The sequence below is a fragment of the Anomaloglossus baeobatrachus genome, chromosome 9 (genome assembly GCF_048569485.1).
Source record: "Anomaloglossus baeobatrachus isolate aAnoBae1 chromosome 9, aAnoBae1.hap1, whole genome shotgun sequence".
Lineage (NCBI taxonomy): Eukaryota > Metazoa > Chordata > Amphibia > Anura > Aromobatidae > Anomaloglossus > Anomaloglossus baeobatrachus.
The window spans coordinates 47,520,657-47,539,169 of record NC_134361.1 but is presented as its reverse complement, the minus strand read 5'-3'; the positions used below and the strand labels follow the sequence as shown (position 1 = coordinate 47,539,169).

Sequence of the window (18,513 nt, the reverse complement as noted above, 5' to 3'; positions counted from 1 at the left end):
AAGTCTGACTTTTCATTTTTGCTGTCCGCACAAAACGTGTTTTTTGTTTTTTTGTTTCTTTAGCTGCGTTTTTGAGCTAAAAAAAATGGACATGTCAATTCTTTCCCGCGTTTTACTGCGTTTTTCACCCATGCAATGTTTTGGAAAAACGCATCGAAACGCGGTAAAAACGCGTGCGTTTTTATCGGTGCGTTTTTGCCGCAGGTGTGTTTTGTTTTTTTTTTTTGTTTTTGCAGCCAAAAAAAGCTGTGCGCACATAGCCTAAGTTCAGTTTTGCTGCTTCGTGCCTGTTCTTGCATTGCAGGACTCGGTCACCTTTTGCTCTTGAGTACCGTAATTTTACGGTTTTCATTAATAGATGCCTTTCGGTTTTCCTCGCCTTGTATCTTTTTAATACGTTCATTTTGGAGAGTGCGACCCTGTGTGCCCCAGTAACCAAAGTGCATATGATGGCTAAGGCTACTTTCACACATCCGGTTTGAGCACTGCGGCTCAATCCGGCTGTGAAACCTATGCAACGGATGCGGCAAAAAACACCGCATCCTTTGCATAAGTTTTTACATGCGGCCCGTCCGTTTTTTTCCGGTTGCGGCACGCTATGAGCATGCACAGTGGAAGAAACCGGATGCGGTGGCCGGATGTGTTTTTTTTCTGCATCGCGGTGCGATGCTTTTTTTTTTTGCCGGAGCAAAAAACGTTGCAGGCAACGTTCCATCCGGCCGCGGCATCGGCTAAATCTGCCGCATGCGGCAAAAACAGGACCGACCGCAAGCCCATGCGGCACAATACGGCACTAATGTAAGTCTATGCAAAAAAAAAATCGCAACCGGCGGCAAAAAAAAAACGGTTGCGGTTTTTCCTCAGAGCGCCGTATTGTGCCGCAGAGCAAAAAACCGGATGTGTGAAAGCAGCCTTAGACTTCTCCCTACATTGGACACATTACTATCCAATATAACTGGCACAGAAATGTCTCGTCTGCACTCAGAGGCCTTTTTGCTCCAAATATATAGTGTGCATTATTAACAAATTGCCCTGTTTTTTATGTGTTTTTTTTTTTTGTTATTTTTTCTTCCACCAGCCACGGCTTTAAAAATGAACATAGTATTACGGGAGCTTTACCTCGCTGACAACCGTCTGAACAGCTTACAGGACTCAGCCCAACTGGGAAATGTATTAAAGTTCAACAGCTGCATACAGATCCTGGACCTGCGGAACAACCACATAATGGACTCTGGTAGGTAATCGTGTCATAACGCCATAGCTTTCCTTATGAAAGTTAATACAACCGTTGGGACGATCAGCGATGCTGAGAATGCGCAGCAGAGGTGCACATGCGCGACTTCCCTTCTATTCATTGTCCGTGGGACTGCCAGAAAGTCTCATAGATAATGCATTCAGTCAAGGCTTCGCGTAGACCCATTCTCAGAATTGCTGGAGCCTCAGCTGTCAAGGCTGCAACGGATAGTTTTGGGAATAACCCTTTAAGACTTGCTTGTGTGTTGTTGGGACATGCGTGGGTGATGATGTCCGTATGTTATGGGGTTTTTTTGGGGTTTTTTTTGTCAGCAGGACAGCCCGTTTTTATATGGGCATGTGGGACATAGGATTTTCAATAATATGATACCTTGATATCTGCGATCTGATGTCTTATACCAGAGAGGGACACATTGTTATTAACCCCTTCAGCCCCGGGGCACTTTCCGTTTTTGTTTTTTGCTCCCTTTTCTTCCGAGAGCTGTAACTTTTTTTTTTATTTTTCCGTCAATCCTGCCATATGAGGGCTTGTTTTCTTTTTCGCTCCTAATTGGGAGACCCAGACAGTGGGTGTATAGCTACTGCCTCTGGAGGCCGCACAAAGAACTACACTTAAAAGTGTAAGGCCCCTCCCCTTCTGGCTATACACCCTCCCGTAGGAGTACGGATTCCTCAGTTTTAGCTTTGTGCGAAGGAGGTCAGACACGCACGCATAGCTCCATTGTTTTTAGTCAGCAGCAGCTGCTGGCTCTATCGGATGGAAGAAAAGAGGGCCCATACAGGGCTCCCAGCATGCTCCCTTCTCACCCCACTGTATGTCGGAGGTGTTTATAAGGTTGAGGTACCCATTGCGGGTACGGTGGCTGGCGCCCACATGCTGATTCCTTCCCCATCCCTTTTTACAGGGCTCTGGGTGAAGTGGGATTTACTGGTCTCCAGGCACTGAGACCGTGCTCCATCTACAGCCCCTGGAGAAGATGCTGGATGGAGCGGAGTACATCAGGGACATGGCCCTGCTTCCTCAAGGTACTCTGTGTCCCCGTGCATTTGGCGCTCACACCGCAGCATGCTGGGTGTTGTAGTGCGCCGGGGACATCAGCGCTGCGGCGCTTGTGCCATGGCCTCATTCAGCTCGCTGAAGCAGGCACACTTTTGGGGACCGGTCGCGCCGGCCGCTGGGACTGCGGCGCGGCTGGCACTTCTGGTGCGCCGGGGACTTCAGCGCGGGCCGCGCTTTTACGGCGGCCGCGCTGACAACTCGAGTCCCCGGCTTTTGCGGCCTAGTTCCGTTCGTTCCCGCCCCCAGACCTGCCAGTCAGGAGAGGGGCGGGACGCTGGTCAGTGCATCAGCGCTGAGGGCTGGAGTCGTTTTTACATACTCCAGCCCTCACAATAGGCACAGAGGGGACACTGTTTCCCGCACTTTTGTTTGGGAACTCCCACGGGCCGCCCCTCTCCACAGACGCCGGCAGCCATTCCTGCTGACACGCTGAACTACAGAGGGGAGCCGGGGAGACCCAGACAAGGAATTCTGCGCCTCTTACCCGCTATTCAGCGGGCGGTAAGCAGCCCTCTGGGCTCACCCCCTCTTGTGCCAGTAGTAATCTTAGTATTTTGTTCCTGCAAATACTTTGTACTGCATAGCGCTGGTCGCCCTTTGGCTATAGACTCTCTCACATTGCAGAGAGCCAGCAGCATGTCGTCCACAAAACGCAAGGGTGCCAAGGCACAGACATTATATGCTTCCTGTACCGCATGTGGGACTTTTCTACCGGCAGGCTCCACTGACCCCCATTGTGTGCAGTGCTCGGCCCCTGCGGCACTTGCACAGTCGGGACCTCTGCTGGACGTGACCCAGGGTGTACCACCTGTGAATGCTGTCCAGGTGACAGGAACTGAGTTTACGGCTTTTGCTGACAGAATGTCTCTCACTATGTCACAAATTCTTGACACATTGCGAGCTAGGCCTGTACTTCAGGCCACGGACACTGTGCAATCATTGCCCCCTGGTCCCCCTCAGCTGAATTACTTCCAAGCTCCGGGACGGGCACATACACCTCAGGGTGAAGACTCTGACTCGGACGATGGCCCCAGGCAACCTAAGCGGGCTCGCTATGAGGGGCCTTCACATTCATCTCAATGGTCAGGATCCCAGCGAGATGAATCTATGGGTGATGAGGCGGACGTAACTGATCAGGATTCTGATCCTGGGACCGCTCTCAATCTAGATACACCAGATGGTGACGCCATAGTTAATGATCTTATAGCGTCCATCAATAAGATGTTAAATATTTCCCCACCAGCTCCTCTTGTAGAGGAGTCAGCTTCGCAGCACGAGAGAATCCATTTCAGATATCCTAAGCGTACATTAAGCACTTTTCTGGACCACGCTGACTTTAGAGACGCAATCCAGAAACCCCACGCTTATCCGGAAAGGCGTTTTTCTAAACGGCTTAAAGATACACGCTATCCTTTTCCCCCTGAGGTGGTCAAGGGTTGGACCCAGTGTCCAAAAGTGGATCCTCCAATTTCCAGGCTTGCAGCTAGATCCTTGGTTGCAGTTGAAGATGGAGCGGCACTTAAAGATGCCACTGACAGGCAGATGGAGCTCTGGCTGAAATCCATCTATGAAGCTATTGGAGCGTCGTTAGCGCCATCTTTTGCTGCCGTATGGGCACTCCAAGCTATCTCAGCCGGGCTTGTGCAAGTCGACTCAGTCACACGTGCATTTGCCCCGCAGGTAGCACCATTGACCTCGCAAATGGCGGCATTCGCGTCGTACGCGATTAATGCTGTTCTTGACGCTACAAGCCGCACGGCAGTGGCGTCAGCCAACTCCGTTGTTTTGCGTAGGGCCCTGTGGTTGAGACACTGGAAGGCAGATTCTCATTCCAAGAAGTGCTTAACCAATTTGCCTTTTTCTCGTGACCGATTGTTTGGAGAGCGTTTGGATGAAATCATCAAACACTCCAAGGGTAAGGACTCATCCTTACCGCAACACAGACAAAACAAACCCCAACAGAGGAGGGGTCAGTCTGGTTATCGGTCCTTTCGAGGACCGGGCAGGTCCCAATTCTCCTCGTCAAAAAAGACTCAAAAAGATCAGAGACGCTCAGATTCTTGGAGGTCTCAGTCACGCCCAAAAAAGACAGCCGGAGGAACCGTTGCCAAGACGGCGTCCTCATGACTTGCAGTCTCCGATTCCCACACCCTCGGTCGGTGGGAGGCTTTCCCACTTTGGCGACATTTGGCTGTCACGCGTCAAAGACCGTTGGGTGAGGGATATTCTGTCTCACGGGTACAGGATAGAGTTCAGTTCTCGTCCGCCAACTCGTTTCTTCAGAACTTCTCCACCACCAGACCGAGCCGATGCTCTGTTGCAGGCGGTGGCCGCTCTAAAGGCGGAAGGAGTGGTGACCTCCGTCCCTCTTCAGGAACAAGGTCACGGTTTTTACTCCAATCTGTTTGTGGTCCCAAAAAAGGACGGATCGTATCGACCCGTCCTGGATCTAAAGTTGCTCAACAGACACGTAAAAGTCAGGAGGTTCCGGATGGAATCCCTACGCTCCGTCATAGCCTCAATGTCTCAAGGAGATTTTCTAGCATCAATAGATATCAAAGATGCGTATCTCCACGTGCCGATTGCGCCAGAGCATCAGCGTTTCCTACGCTTCGTCATACACGACGAACACCTGCAGTTCGTAGCGTTACCTTTCGGTCTGGCAACAGCCCCCCGGGTCTTCACCAAGGTCATGGCAGCAGTAGTAGCTGTTCTGCACTCGCAGGGTCACTCGGTCATCCCGTATCTAGACGACCTGCTTATAAAGGCACCCTCTCAAGAGGCATGCCAACACAGTCTGAAGGTGGCACTAGACACTCTCCAGAGTTTCGGGTGGATTATCAACTTTCCAAAGTCTCATCTAACCCCGACCCAATCTCTGACTTATCTTGGCATGGAGTTTCATACTCTCTCAGCGATAGTGAAGCTTCCACTGGACAAGCAGTGTTCGCTACGGACAGGAGTGCAATCTCTCCTTCAGAGTCAGTCGCACTCACTGAGGCGCCTCATGCATTTCCTAGGAAAGATGGTAGCAGCGATGGAGGCGGTCCCGTTCGCGCAGTTTCATCTGCGCCCTCTACAATGGGACATTCTACGCCAATGGGATGGGAAATCGACGTCCCTCGACAGGACTGTCTCCCTCTCTCAGACTGCCAAGGACTCTCTGCGTTGGTGGCTTCTCCCCACCTCATTGTCACAGGGAAAGTCGTTCCTACCCCCATCCTGGGCAGTGGTCACGACGGATGCGAGCCTATCAGGGTGGGGAGCGGTGTTTCTCCACCACAGGGCTCAGGGGACGTGGACTCAGGAAGAGTCCACCCTGCAGATCAATGTTCTGGAAATCAGAGCAGTCTATCTTGCTCTGCGAGCCTTCCAACAATGGCTGGAAGGCAAGCAGATTCGGATTCAGTCGGACAATTCCACGGCGGTGGCGTACATCAACCACCAAGGGGGAACACGCAGTCGCCAAGCCTTTCAAGAAGTCCGGCGGATTTTGACGTGGGTGGAAAGCAAAGCGTCCACCATATCCGCAGTTCACATTCCAGGCGTGGAAAACTGGGAAGCAGACTTTCTCAGTCGCCAGGGCATGGACGCAGGAGAATGGTCCCTTCACCCGGACGTGTTTCAGCAGATCTGTTGCCGCTGGGGGACGCCGGACGTCGATCTGATGGCGTCACGGCACAACAACAAGGTCCCAGTTTTCATGGCACGGTCTCACGATCACCGAGCGCTGGCGGCAGACGCCTTGGTTCAGGATTGGTCGCAATTCCGACTACCCTATGTGTTCCCACCTCTAGCATTGTTACCCAGAGTTCTCAGGAAAATCAGGTCCGACTGCCATCGAGCCATTCTCGTCGCTCCAGACTGGCCAAGAAGGTCGTGGTACCCGGATCTGTGGCATCTCACGGTAGGCCAACCGTGGGCACTACCAGACCGTCCAGATTTACTGTCTCAAGGGCCGTTTTTCCATCTGAATTCTGCGGCCCTGAACCTGACTGTGTGGCCATTGAGTCCTGGATCCTAGCGGCCTCAGGTTTATCTCATGAAGTTGTTGCCACAATGAGACAGGCTAGGAAACCATCCTCAGCTAAGATCTATCACAGGACGTGGAAGATATTCTTAGCTTGGTGCTTGGCTCAGGGATTTTCTCCCTGGCCATTTGCATTGCCAATTTTTCTTTCCTTCCTGCAGTCTGGGTTGGAAAAAGGTTTGTCGCTTAGCTCTCTTAAGGGTCAAGTCTCCGCGCTATCCGTATTCTTTCAGAAGCGCTTGGCACGGCTTTCTAAAGTACGCACGTTTCTCCAAGGAGTTTGTCATATCGTTCCTCCTTACAGACGGCCATTGGAACCCTGGGATCTAAACAAGGTTCTCATTGCTCTCCAGAAGCCGCCTTTCGAGCCTTTGAAAGAGGTTTCCCTTTCTCGGCTTTCACAAAAAGTAGTTTTTCTTGTGGCGGTCACGTCTCTTCGAAGAGTGTCCGAGCTAGCGGCGTTATCTTGCAAATCTCCCTTCCTGGTGTTTCACCAAGACAAGGTAGTACTGCGTCCAATTCCAGAGTTTTCTCCCAAGGTGGTTTCTTCCTTTCATCTCAATCAGGATATCACTTTGCCATCTTTGTGTCCGCATCCAGTTCACCAATTTGAAAAAGGTTTACATCTGTTGGACCTGGTGAGAGCACTCAGGATTTACATTTCTCGCACGGCGTCTCTGCGCCGTTCTGATGCGCTCTTTGTCCTAGTCGCTGGTCAGCATAAGGGATCGCAAGCTTCCAAATCCACCCTGGCGCGGTGGATCAAGGAACCAATTCTTCACACATACCGTTCTGCTGGGCTTCCGATTCCATCTGGACTGAAGGCCCATTCTACCAGAGCCGTGGGTGCGTCCTGGGCATTGCGGCATCAGGCTACGGCTCAGCAGGTGTGCCAGGCGGCTACCTGGTCGAGTCTGCACACGTTTACCAAACACTATCAAGTGCATACCTACGCTTCGGCAGATGCCAGCCTAGGTAGACAGGTCCTTCAGGCGGCGGTGGCCCACCTGTAGGAAAGGGCTGTCTGACAGCCCGTTCATGTGGTATCTTTTTACCCACCCAGGGACTGCTTTTGGACGTCCCACTGTCTGGGTCTCCCAATTAGGAGCGAAAAAGAAGAAGGGAATTTTGTTTACTTACCGTAAATTCCTTTTCTTCTAGCTCCAATTGGGAGACCCAGCACCCGCCCTATTTGTTCTTAGGGTTTCGTTTTTCGGGTGCACATGTTGTTCATGTTGTTTCTTAAGTTCTCCGATCTTGTTATCGGATTGAATTTGTTTTTGAAACTGTTATTGGCTTTCCTCCTTCTTGCTTTGGTACTAAAACTGAGGAATCCGTACTCCTACGGGAGGGTGTATAGCCAGAAGGGGAGGGGCCTTACACTTTTAAGTGTAGTTCTTTGTGCGGCCTCCAGAGGCAGTAGCTATACACCCACTGTCTGGGTCTCCCAATTGGAGCTAGAAGAAAAGGAATTTACGGTAAGTAAACAAAATTCCCTTCTTTTGCGGGACAAGTTGCACTTTTAAATGAAACCATAAGTTTTACCATATAGTGTACTGGAAAACAGCAAAAAAGTGTGATGGCACAATAGTTTTTGGGATGTTTTATTCACGGTGTTCACTATATGGTAAAACTGATGTGTGGGTATGATGCCTGAGGTCGGTGCGAGTTTGTAGACACCAAACATGTATAGGTTTACTTGTATCTAAGGGGTTAAAAAAAAATTAACAAGCTTGTCCAATAAAGGTGGCGTACGTTTTGCGCCATTTTCCGAAACCCATAGCGTTCCCATTTTTTGGGATCTATGGCTCAGTGATGGCTTATTTTTTGCGTCTCGAGCTGACGTTTATAATGGTACTATTTTTGCGCAGATGCTACGTTTTGATCACCTGTTATTGCATTTTGCGTAAAACTTGTGGCGACCAAAAAACGTAATTTTGGCATTTGGAATTTTTTTGCCACTACGCCAGTTTACCAATCACATTAATTTTATATTTTGATCGGGCATTCCTGAACGCGGCGATGTGTATATTTATTTTTTAACCCTTTAATTTTCAATGGGGGGGGAAGGGGGGTGATTTGAACTTTTTTTTTACTTTTTTTTTTTTTATTTTACTAGTCCCCCTAGGGGGCTATAGTGATCAGCAATCCGATCGCTCTTATCCATCTGCTGATCACAGCTACACAGCTGTAAATAGCAGATACAGTCACTTCCTGTTTCTTTCTGCTCCGGGCCGAGGGAAAACGAAAGTGAAACGTCATAGCTGCAGGCGTCATCACATGACCCTGTGCTACGATGGCAACCACCGAAAGTCACGTTATCAGTCATGTGACTTCCGGTGGGGGCGGCGGTAAGTGAAAATCTTCACCACGCGTATATACATCTCCCTGCCAGACTTTGGCAGCGAGATGTAAGGGGTTAATGTTACGGGTGGAATGCGATTCCACTCGTAACATGTAGGCACACATGTCAGCTGTTGAAAATGGTGCAAATTCCTTTAGCGGACATACATACGCACGCATGCATGCATACATACATACATACATACTGTACATACTCACCTTTATTTTTTATTATTATTTGTGTGAATTATTGTTACTTACATTTACATATCTGAAACATATTGGTCAATCAAATAGGTACAAGGCACTCTCAAGGGTTAATTTTCATAAATTTATTCCAAAAGTCTAAAACATGTGACGTTTCAGCCACTAGGTGGCCTTCATCAGACAACTGGTATCATAAACTGGCCAAAATTGGAGTGTCAAGGCAGCGGTGTCCACCAGGCAGCATAGCGGTGGACACCGCTGCCTTGACACTCCAATTTTGGCCAGTTTATGATACCAGTTGTCTGATGAAGGCCACCTAGTGGCTGAAACGTCACATGTTTTAGACTTTTGGAATAAATTTATGAAAATTAACCCTTGAGAGTGCCTTGTACCTATTTGATTGACTTATGGTTTGGAAACCAACAAGTGCACCTCAATATACCTCCACTATATTGGCTGTGCCTTATCCTTCTACATGAAACATATTGGTGTCATCTGACTATTGACTTACCCAATTTCTAGGCCTGGCTTATATCTGTGAGGGACTGAAGGAGCAACACCAGGGACTGGTAACCCTCGTTCTATGGAACAATCAGTTGACTCACGCCGGCATGGTCTACATGAGCATGTGCTTGGTGAGACTCCGATTTGGCTTTTTTTAGTTTTAATAAGTTTACTGCCTTTTAGTTTTGTTGTATTGATTCGATAATGTTTCTGTCGCAGCCTCACACTCAGACATTAGAGACTTTAAACCTTGGTCATAATGCAGTTGGCAACGAAGGCGTCCGCCACCTCAAAAATGGTCTGATTGGAAACCGCAGTGTCCTCCGACTTGGCCTGGCCTGTGCTAAACTCACTTGTGAAGGTAATCTTTAAATGCCACATATATGACTCCTCCACCTCTTCTCTATCTCGTTGACTGTCTAATCTCCTTATTTTCTGCCCTACCCGCTGAAGTGGTGACTCGCCACTGATTAGCTGCAGCGGTCATGTGCAACCAGGACAGAAGAGGAAGAGACAGGCAACTAAATCAGTCAGCATGATGGTGGATCCTTGTGTGGCTGTCACCAAGTTTATGTACTGATCCATTTCTTAATATAACTTTGTATGGGCCTGAGCTCTGTTTTTCTGAAACAGAGCTGCGAATCCATGGCATAAGCATAGACTTACATTTCTTGTCTTTAGTGATCCGTCATGAATGTCTAATGGATCCCCCCTAGCTCCAGAGCAGGGCTGGTCTCTTTCCATTCCCTGTTATGGGATCTGTGAATATAACTAAACCTTTTTATATTTGAGCGGTTTCTGAATGTCCTCATGTTCCCGCTTCTTACTCTGTTCGCAGGTGCGGTGGCTGTAGCAGAGTTTGTAGCCGAATCCCCTCGCTTATTGCGTCTTGACCTGAGGGAGAATGAGATAAAGACGGGAGGTTTGATGGCGCTGTCGTTGGCTCTTCGTGTCAACCAGTCTCTTCTCAGGATGGATTTGGACAGAGAACCCAAGAAAGAGGCCGTAAGAGTCGCATTGACGTTTTGTCCGTAGATTGTCATACTACCTAAGGCTACTTCCACACATCCGGATTTTTGCTCTGCGGCACAGTACGGCGTTCTGCAGAAAAACCGCAACCGGCTTTTGTAACGCCGGTTGCGTTTTTTTTTGCATAGACTTACATTAGTGCTGTATTGTGCCGCAGGGGCTTGCGTTCGGTCCGGTTTTTGCCGCATGCGGCAGATTTAGCCGATGCCGCGGCCGGATCGAACGTTCCCTGCAACGTTTTTTGCTCCGGCAAAAAACACCGCATCGCGCCGCATCCGGCCGCTGCGGCGCATTTTTCAATGCATACCTATGGAGGCCGGATGCGGCGCGATGCGGAAAAAAACGCATCCGGTCGCCGCATGCGTTTTTTCCACTGCACATGCTCAGTAGCATGCCGTAACCGGAAAAAAACGGACGGGCCGCATGTAAAAACTTATGCAACGGATGCGGTGTTTTCGCCGCATCCGTTGCATAGTTTTCACAGCCGGATTGAGCCGCAGTGCTCAAACCGGATGTGTGAAAGTAGCCTAATATTTAATTATGGAAAAGCACTTGAAAGGACACTAAATATAACTTTAAATTTTTTTTTTTTTCTTTATTTTTATATATTTAGTGTAGGGACGTACAAGCATGAGGTTCCCGTGACGAGGGTTGTAGGCTTCCGTTTTATGGCCATAATGCCAACTAAAACCTCCATTTTTTTTTTTTTTTTTTTTTTTTTTTTTTTTTTTTTTTTTATATACAGGATACAGCCAGGCCCCTTTCTGTTAGGCCTTGCATTTAATAGTTCCTGTCCCTGCATGGCTTGGCAGCCCGCCTGATCTAATAGTATGGGCGTCACCTAATAGGCTGCGGGCTTGTGACTGTGCATGTGTGCACAGTGCTCTATGCAAGCCATCAGTGTGCAGTTTTATCATCCAGCAATCGCCCCCTCCATTCCATGGAAGTGTGTGTGATTTGCTCCTCCTGCACCTGTGATGTCTCCACTTAGTGGGGGGTTTAGCTGTATCCTGGTAGAGTATTAGTTATTGGTCTGGGCGATGTATACACTGCAGCCCATCTTTGTTGTAAGTAATACTTAATTTTTGGAGGATATTTATTCCTCTTTTTGTTGCTATTTTTACATCTAGTAACCTAGATAAAAAGATCTTTAGAAAAAGTATTTCTAAAATAACCCTTTATGATGTGCTAATGAGCGCAGGGACAAGTCGCAAGGGCACTATGTCCCCGAACTAGTCCGTCCTCTAATCATGTTAGTATGCTTACAGAGGTGTACTAACATGCTATTCATTACCCATTGTTCTCAGCGGTGACGCGCTTGCGTACCTGGGTCCATTGTCACCGCCTCAGAACGCCGGGTATAGGCTCAGTGCACATGATCCGAATCGCTTCCGGTAATACGTACTATTAAGCCGGCTTCAGAGAGGTCTTTGTATGTCCGGAAGTGCGGGGCATTCTGAACATGTGCACTGATCCTAAGCCTTTCATTCTGAAGCGTTGACAGTGGACAGGTACACGTGTCACCGGGCATTGAATAGCATGTTTGCATGCCCCTGTGGGCTTGTTAACTTGCTAAGACTGCGGAATGAGCGCATGAACTAATGTCCTTGTGACCAGTCCCTGGCCTCATTTGCATATCATAAAGGATCTTTAGAAATACTTTTCTTTGTCGCTCCATTGGGAGACCCAGACAATTGGGTGTATAGCTTCTGCCTCTGGAGGCCACACAAAGTATTACACTTTAAAAAGTGTAACCCCTCCCATCTGCCTATACACCCTCCCGTGGACCACGGGCTCCTCAGTTTTATGCTTTGTGTGGAAGGAGGCACACATCCACTCATGCATTCTCATATTAGTTATATCGGTTGGAAGAAAAGAGGGCCCTCACGGGGCCCCCGGCATGTTCCCTTCTCACCCCACTACGTCGGCGGTGCTGTTAAGGTTGAGGTACCCATTGCGGGTACAAAGGCCGGAGCCTCATGCCATCTCCTTCACCATCCCTTAGCGGCTCTGGGAGAAGTGGGATCCTGACCGGTCATCCATTTACTGGGACCGGGCTCCCTCCGCAGCCCCTGTGGGAATCTGCCGGACAGGAGTCTATTCATCCTCCGGGACCGGGACCTGCATCTCTAAGGTACTCTGTGTCCCCATGGGGACTGTGCAGGGAGCGCCTGCTTCCCGGACGCTGCAGCAGCTGCTGATTTGAGAAGACCGGCGGACTTCCGCGCCGACCGCGCCTGCTTGTCTGCCGCGGTCTTAAATTTAGTCCCCGGCTTCATCGCGGCCTAGTAGCAAAAATCCCGCCCCCGGGCCTGCCTGTCAGGCGTAAGGGCGGGACTGCCGACCTGACGTCGGATGTGAGGGCCGGAGCATCCTGTATGTTTCCTCCCCCCTCACTGATCACTGTGGGGACCCCAGATTCCCGCACTTTCCTAGCGCCGCCCACGGCTCCACTCCTCCCCTGAGAGCTCCGGCAGCCATTTTTTTTTTGGCATTCTGCCGGTGGAGGATTATCAGGGAAGAGCTCTGCAGCTCTGGGAGACCTAAGGCAGGGAATCTGGAGGACACACACTCCGCTTTTTAGCGGTCGGTAAGCCACACCGGTCACCCGGTGCTGGTCCCCCTAGGGTGCCGGAATAGATACGTATATTTATATATATATATATATATATATATATCTGTTCGGTCGGGCTGTATACCCTTTCCCATATACCCTCAGTGATCACTCTCCTAGGAGACAACAGCATGTCGTCCACAAGGAGCAAAGGTGGTAAGGCACAGGGGTTTTTGCGGCCTGTACCTCTTGTGGGACTATGTTACCTGCGGGTTCCACCTACCCTCACTGTGAGCAATGCTCGACCCCTGTTTTGCTTGCTCAGCCGGAGCCTCGGTCACTAGTGGGCCCCTCGGCTCATGTAGACCCCCCTGCTTCCCCTGTCCAGGCGGCAGGGACAGAGTTCGCCTCTTTTGCTGAGAAACTCTGAGTCACTTTCACAATCCATGGCTCAGTCTATGGACAAATGGTCTGCCAAGCTGCTAGAAGCTTTGCAGTCCAGACCGGTCCTTACACAGGCCCCGGCCCCTGTTGGATCGTCGCCTCCAGGCCCCTCTCGGTCCGCGCCGCAGCGCGCTCCCAGGGTGGGCCCTAGGTCTCACGTGGAGGACTCCTGCCCGGACCACAGTCCTAGACAGGCTAAGCGGGCGCGCTGGGAATCTTCCCCGACTTCTTCACGCTGCTCGGGTTCCCAGCTTGAGGACTCGCTGGAGGATGAGGCGGACGTCGCAGCTCAGGGCTCTTGACCCTGACGTCGCCCTCAATCTTGATACACCTGAAGGGGATGCCTTAGTAAATGATCTTATCTCGTCCATCAACCAGGTGTTGGATCTTTCTCCCCCGCCTCCACCTGTAGAGGAGTCGGCTTCTCAGCAGGAGAAACACCAGTTTCGGTTCCCCAAACGTACACGGAGTGCGTTTTTCGATCACTCTAACTTCAGAGATGCTGTCCAGAAGCCCAGAGCAGTTCCGGACAAGCGCTTTACTAAGCGCCTTACTGACACACGTTACCCCTTCCCCTCTGACGTAGTTAAGGGTTGGGCTCAATGTCCCAAGGTGGATCCTCCAGTCTCTAGATTGGCGGCTAGATCTGTGGTATCGGTTGCAGATGGCTCATCGCTAAAAGATGCCACTGACAGGCAGATGGAGCTCCTGGTGAAATCCATCTATGAAGCCACGGGCGCGTCTTTTGCCCCGGCCTTTGCAGCCGTGTGGGCACTCCAAGCTATCTCAGCTTGTCTGGCTGAGATTAATGCGGTCACACGTAATTCTGCTCCGCAGGTTGCGTCTTTGACTTCTCAAGCGTCAGCTTTTTCTTCCTACGCCATGAACGCAGTCCTAGACTCTGCTAGCCGTACAGCGGTGGCATCCGCTAATTCTGTGGCAGTCCGCAGGGCCATGTGGCTGCGCGAATGGAAGGCAGACTCGGCCTCCAAGAGGTTCTTAACCGGTTTGCCGTTTTCTGGCGACCGATTGTTTGGCGAACGATTGGATGAGATTATTAAGGAATCCAAGGGAAAGGATTCCTCCTTACCCCAGTCCAAACCTAAGAGACCTCAGCAACGAAAAATACAATCAAGGTTTCGGTCCTTTCGTCCCTCCGCCAAGCCCCAATCCTCTTTGTCCAGCAGGCCGGAGAAAGGCCAGAGGAACTCCTATGCGTGGCGGTCTAAGTCACGCCCCCAAAAGGCCGCCGGAGGCACTGCCTCCAAGGCGGCCTCCTCATGACTCTCGGCATCCCCGAACCGCATCCTCGGTCGGTGGCAGGCTCTCCCGCTTTTGCGACGCCTGGTGGCCACATGTTCAAGACCGATGGGTGAGAGACATTCTGTCTCACGGTTACAGGATAGAGTTCAGCTCTCGTCCTCCGACTCGTTTCTTCAGAACCTCTCCGCCCCCCGCTCGGGCCGACGCACTTTTTAAGGCAGTGGACGCTCTGAAGACAGAAGGAGTTGTGATCCCCGTTCCCCCTCAGGAACGTGGTCGCGGCTTATACTCCAACTTGTTCGTGGTGCCAAAGAAGGACGGATCATTCCGTCCCGTTCTGGACCTCAAACTACTCAACAGACATGTGAGCACCAGAAGGTTTCGGATGGAATCTCTCCGCTCGGTCATCGCCTCGATGTCACAAGGAGACTTCCTAGCATCGATCGACATCAAGGATGCTTATCTCCATGTGCCGATCGCACCTGAACATCAACGCTTCTTGCGTTTCGCCATCGGGGACGAACACCTTCAGTTCGTGGCATTGCCTTTCGGCCTGGCGACAGCCCCACGGGTGTTCACCAAAGTCATGGCATCCGTTGTGGTGGTCCTACACTCTCAGGGCCACTCGGTGATTCCCTACTTAGACGATCTCCTAGTCAGGGCACCTTCTCGGGTGGCGTGTCAACACAGCCTTACCGTCGCTCTGGCGACTCTCCAGCAGTTCGGGTGGATCATCAACTTCCCAAAATCCAAGTTGACACCGACCCAATCACTGACTTACCTCGGGATGGAGTTTCATACACAGTCAGCGGTAGTCAAGCTACCGCTGGACAAACAGCTTTCTCTGCAGGCAGGGGTGCAATCTCTTCTTCGGGGTCAGTCACACCCCTTGAGGCGCCTCATGCACTTCCTGGGGAAGATGGTGGCAGCGATGGAGGCAGTGCCGTTCGCGCAATTCCATCTGCGGCCACTCCAATGGGACATTCTCCGCAAATGGGACAGGAGGTCGACTTCCCTCGACAGGAACGTCTCTCTTTCCCTTGCAACCAAGACGTCTCTTCAGTGGTGGCTCCTTCCCAATTCTCTATCGCAAGGAAAATCCTTCCTACCCCCAACCTGGGCTGTGGTCACCACGGACGCGAGCCTGTCAGGGTGGGGAGCGGTTTTTCTCCACCACAGGGCTCAGGGAACCTGGACTCCGGTAGAGTCTTCCCTTCAGATCAATGTTCTGGAGATAAGGGCAGTGTATCTAGCCCTATTGGCTTTCCATCGGTGGCTGGAGGGCAGACAGATCCGTATACAGTCGGACAACGCCACTGCCGTCGCATACATCAACCACCAGGGCGGCACGCGCAGTCGTCATGCCTTCCAGGAAGTCAGGCGGATTCTGCAGTGGGTGGAAGCCACAGCCTCCACGATCTCCGCAGTTCACATCCCGGGTGTAGACAACTGGGAAGCAGATTTTCTCAGTCGTCAGGGCATGGACGCGGGGGAATGGTCTCTTCACCCAGACGTGTTTCGAGAGATCTGTCGCCGCTGGGGAACACCGGACGTCGATCTCATGGCGTCACGGCACAACAACAAAGTCCCGGCATTCATGGCCCGGTCTCAAGATCACAGAGCTCTGGCGGCGGACGCATTAGTTCAGGATTGGTCGCAGTTTCGACTGCCTTATGTGTTTCCTCCTCTGGCGATGCTGCCCAGAGTGTTACGCAAGATCAGGTCCGACTGCCGTCGCGCCATTCTCGTCGCTCCAGATTGGCCGAGGCGGTCGTGGTACCCGGATCTGTGGCATATCACGGTGGGTCAACCGTGGGCGCTTCCAGACCGCCCAGACTTGCTGTCACAAGGGCCGTTTTTCCATCTGAATTCTGTGGCCCTCAACCTGACTGTGTGGCCATTGAGTCCTGGCTCCTAGCATCTTCAGGGTTATCTCAGGATGTCATTGCCACCATGAGACAGGCCAGGAAACCAACGTCCGCCAAGATCTATTACAGGTCTTGGCAAATCTTCTTATCCTGGTGCTCTGATAATGGTTTTACTCCATGGCCGTTTGCCTTACCCACTTTTCTTTCATTCCTTCAATCCGGAATGGACAAGGGTTTGTCACTTGGCTCTCTCAAGGGACAAGTATCGGCGCTCTCCGTATTTTTTCAAAAGCGCCTAGCCAGGCTTCCGCACGTCCGCACGTTCCTGCAGGGAGTTTGCCACATAGTCCCACCTTACAAGCGTCCGCTGGAACCCTGGGACCTTAACAGGGTGCTAACGGCTCTTCAGAAACCACCTTTCGAGCCGCTGCGGGATGTCTCTTTATCACGTCTTTCGCAGAAGGTGGCATTTCTAGTGGCAGTTACATCACTCCGAAGAGTGTCGGAGCTTGCAGCGCTGTAATGCAAAGCCCCCTTCCTGGTGTTTCACCAGGATAAGGTGGTTCTGCGTCCTGTCCCGGAATTTCTCCCTAAGGTGGTATCTCCTTTTCATCTCAATCAGGATATCTCCTTACCTTCATTTTGCCCTAATCCAATTCACCAATGTGAAAAGGATTTGCACTCCTTAGATCTAGTGAGAGCACTCCGTCTCTACGTGTCTCGCACGGCGCCCCTGCGTCGTTCAGATGCGCTCTTTGTCCTTGTCGCTGGCCAGCGTAAGGGTTCGCAGGCTTCCAAGTCAACCTTGGCTCGGTGGATCAAGGAACCGATTCTTGAAGCCTACCGTTCTTCTGGGCTTCCGCTTCCTTCAGGGCTGAAAGCCCATTCTACCAGAGCCGTGGGTGCGTCCTGGGCATTGCGGCACCGGGCTACGGCTCAGCAGGTGTGTCAGGCAGCTACCTGGTCTAGTCTGCACACTTTCACGAAACACTATCAGGTGCATACCTATGCTTCGGCAGACGCCAGTCTAGGTAGGCGAGTCCTTCAGGCGGCGGTTGCCCACCTGTAAGAGGGGGCCGTTTCGGCTCTTTTTATCGAGGTATTCTTTTACCCACCCAGGGACTGCTTTTGGACGTCCCAATTGTCTGGGTCTCCCAATGGAGCGACAAAGAAGAAGGGAATTTTGTTTACTTACCGTAAATTCCTTTTCTTCTAGCTCCTATTGGGAGACCCAGCACCCGCCCCTGTGCCCTTCGGGCTGGTTGTTTTTTTGTGTACACATGTTGTTCATGTTGAATTGTTCTTTTGGTTCATGGTCTTCAGTTCTCCGAACATCCTTCGGACTGCATTTACCTTAGACCAATTTATAAGTTTCCTCCTTCCTGCTTTTGCACCAAAACTGAGGAGCCCGTGATGCACGGGAGGGTGTATAGGCAGAGGGGAGGGGTTACACTTTTTAAAGTGTAATACTTTGTGTGGCCTCCGGAGGCAGAAGCTATACACCCAATTGTCTGGGTCTCCCAATAGGAGCTAGAAGAAAAGGAATTTACGGTAAGTAAACAAAATTCCCTTCTTTCTATGGATCTCGTTATCTATACTAGTGTATACAGGGATAGTTAGGCAGGGATTAGCAATATACACCCATAACTGCTCGTGCTACTGGGTGCACATTGCACCTGACAGGTTCCCATTTAAGGAGAGTCTTGTCATCTCCCCCCCCCCCCCCAAACTGAAATTTAACTATTTATACATTCATATGAGGGATCCAGCCCCTACAAAGATCTTGCGGGAATTGTAGATTTTAGTAAAATTGTTGGGTAGAAAAACTGTTTTACTAGATAAGAGGGGGCATTTGTGCAATCTTGGCAAGTGTGTATGTGCTCGACCCCTGCATGTCAGTGTGTGCCCGCTCTCCTCTTCTGTGTGGTGATCGCTCGCTTCACACAGGATCACGAGA

At 50.9% G+C, this 18,513-nt stretch overlaps 1 protein-coding gene across 2 annotated transcripts in view; it reads left to right on the top strand.

Moving 5' to 3' along the window:
- Positions 1-18,513, top strand: part of PPP1R37 (protein phosphatase 1 regulatory subunit 37) — a 98,247-nt gene that overhangs the window by 45,609 nt on the left and 34,125 nt on the right. For both annotated transcript variants that reach the window (XM_075323680.1, XM_075323681.1), the window contains 4 exons: positions 1,079-1,234; positions 9,417-9,529; positions 9,618-9,759; positions 10,237-10,403. In XM_075323680.1, coding sequence (XP_075179795.1) covers positions 1,079-1,234; positions 9,417-9,529; positions 9,618-9,759; positions 10,237-10,403 — 578 coding nt within the window. The remainder of the gene's footprint in view (positions 1-1,078; positions 1,235-9,416; positions 9,530-9,617; positions 9,760-10,236; positions 10,404-18,513) is intronic.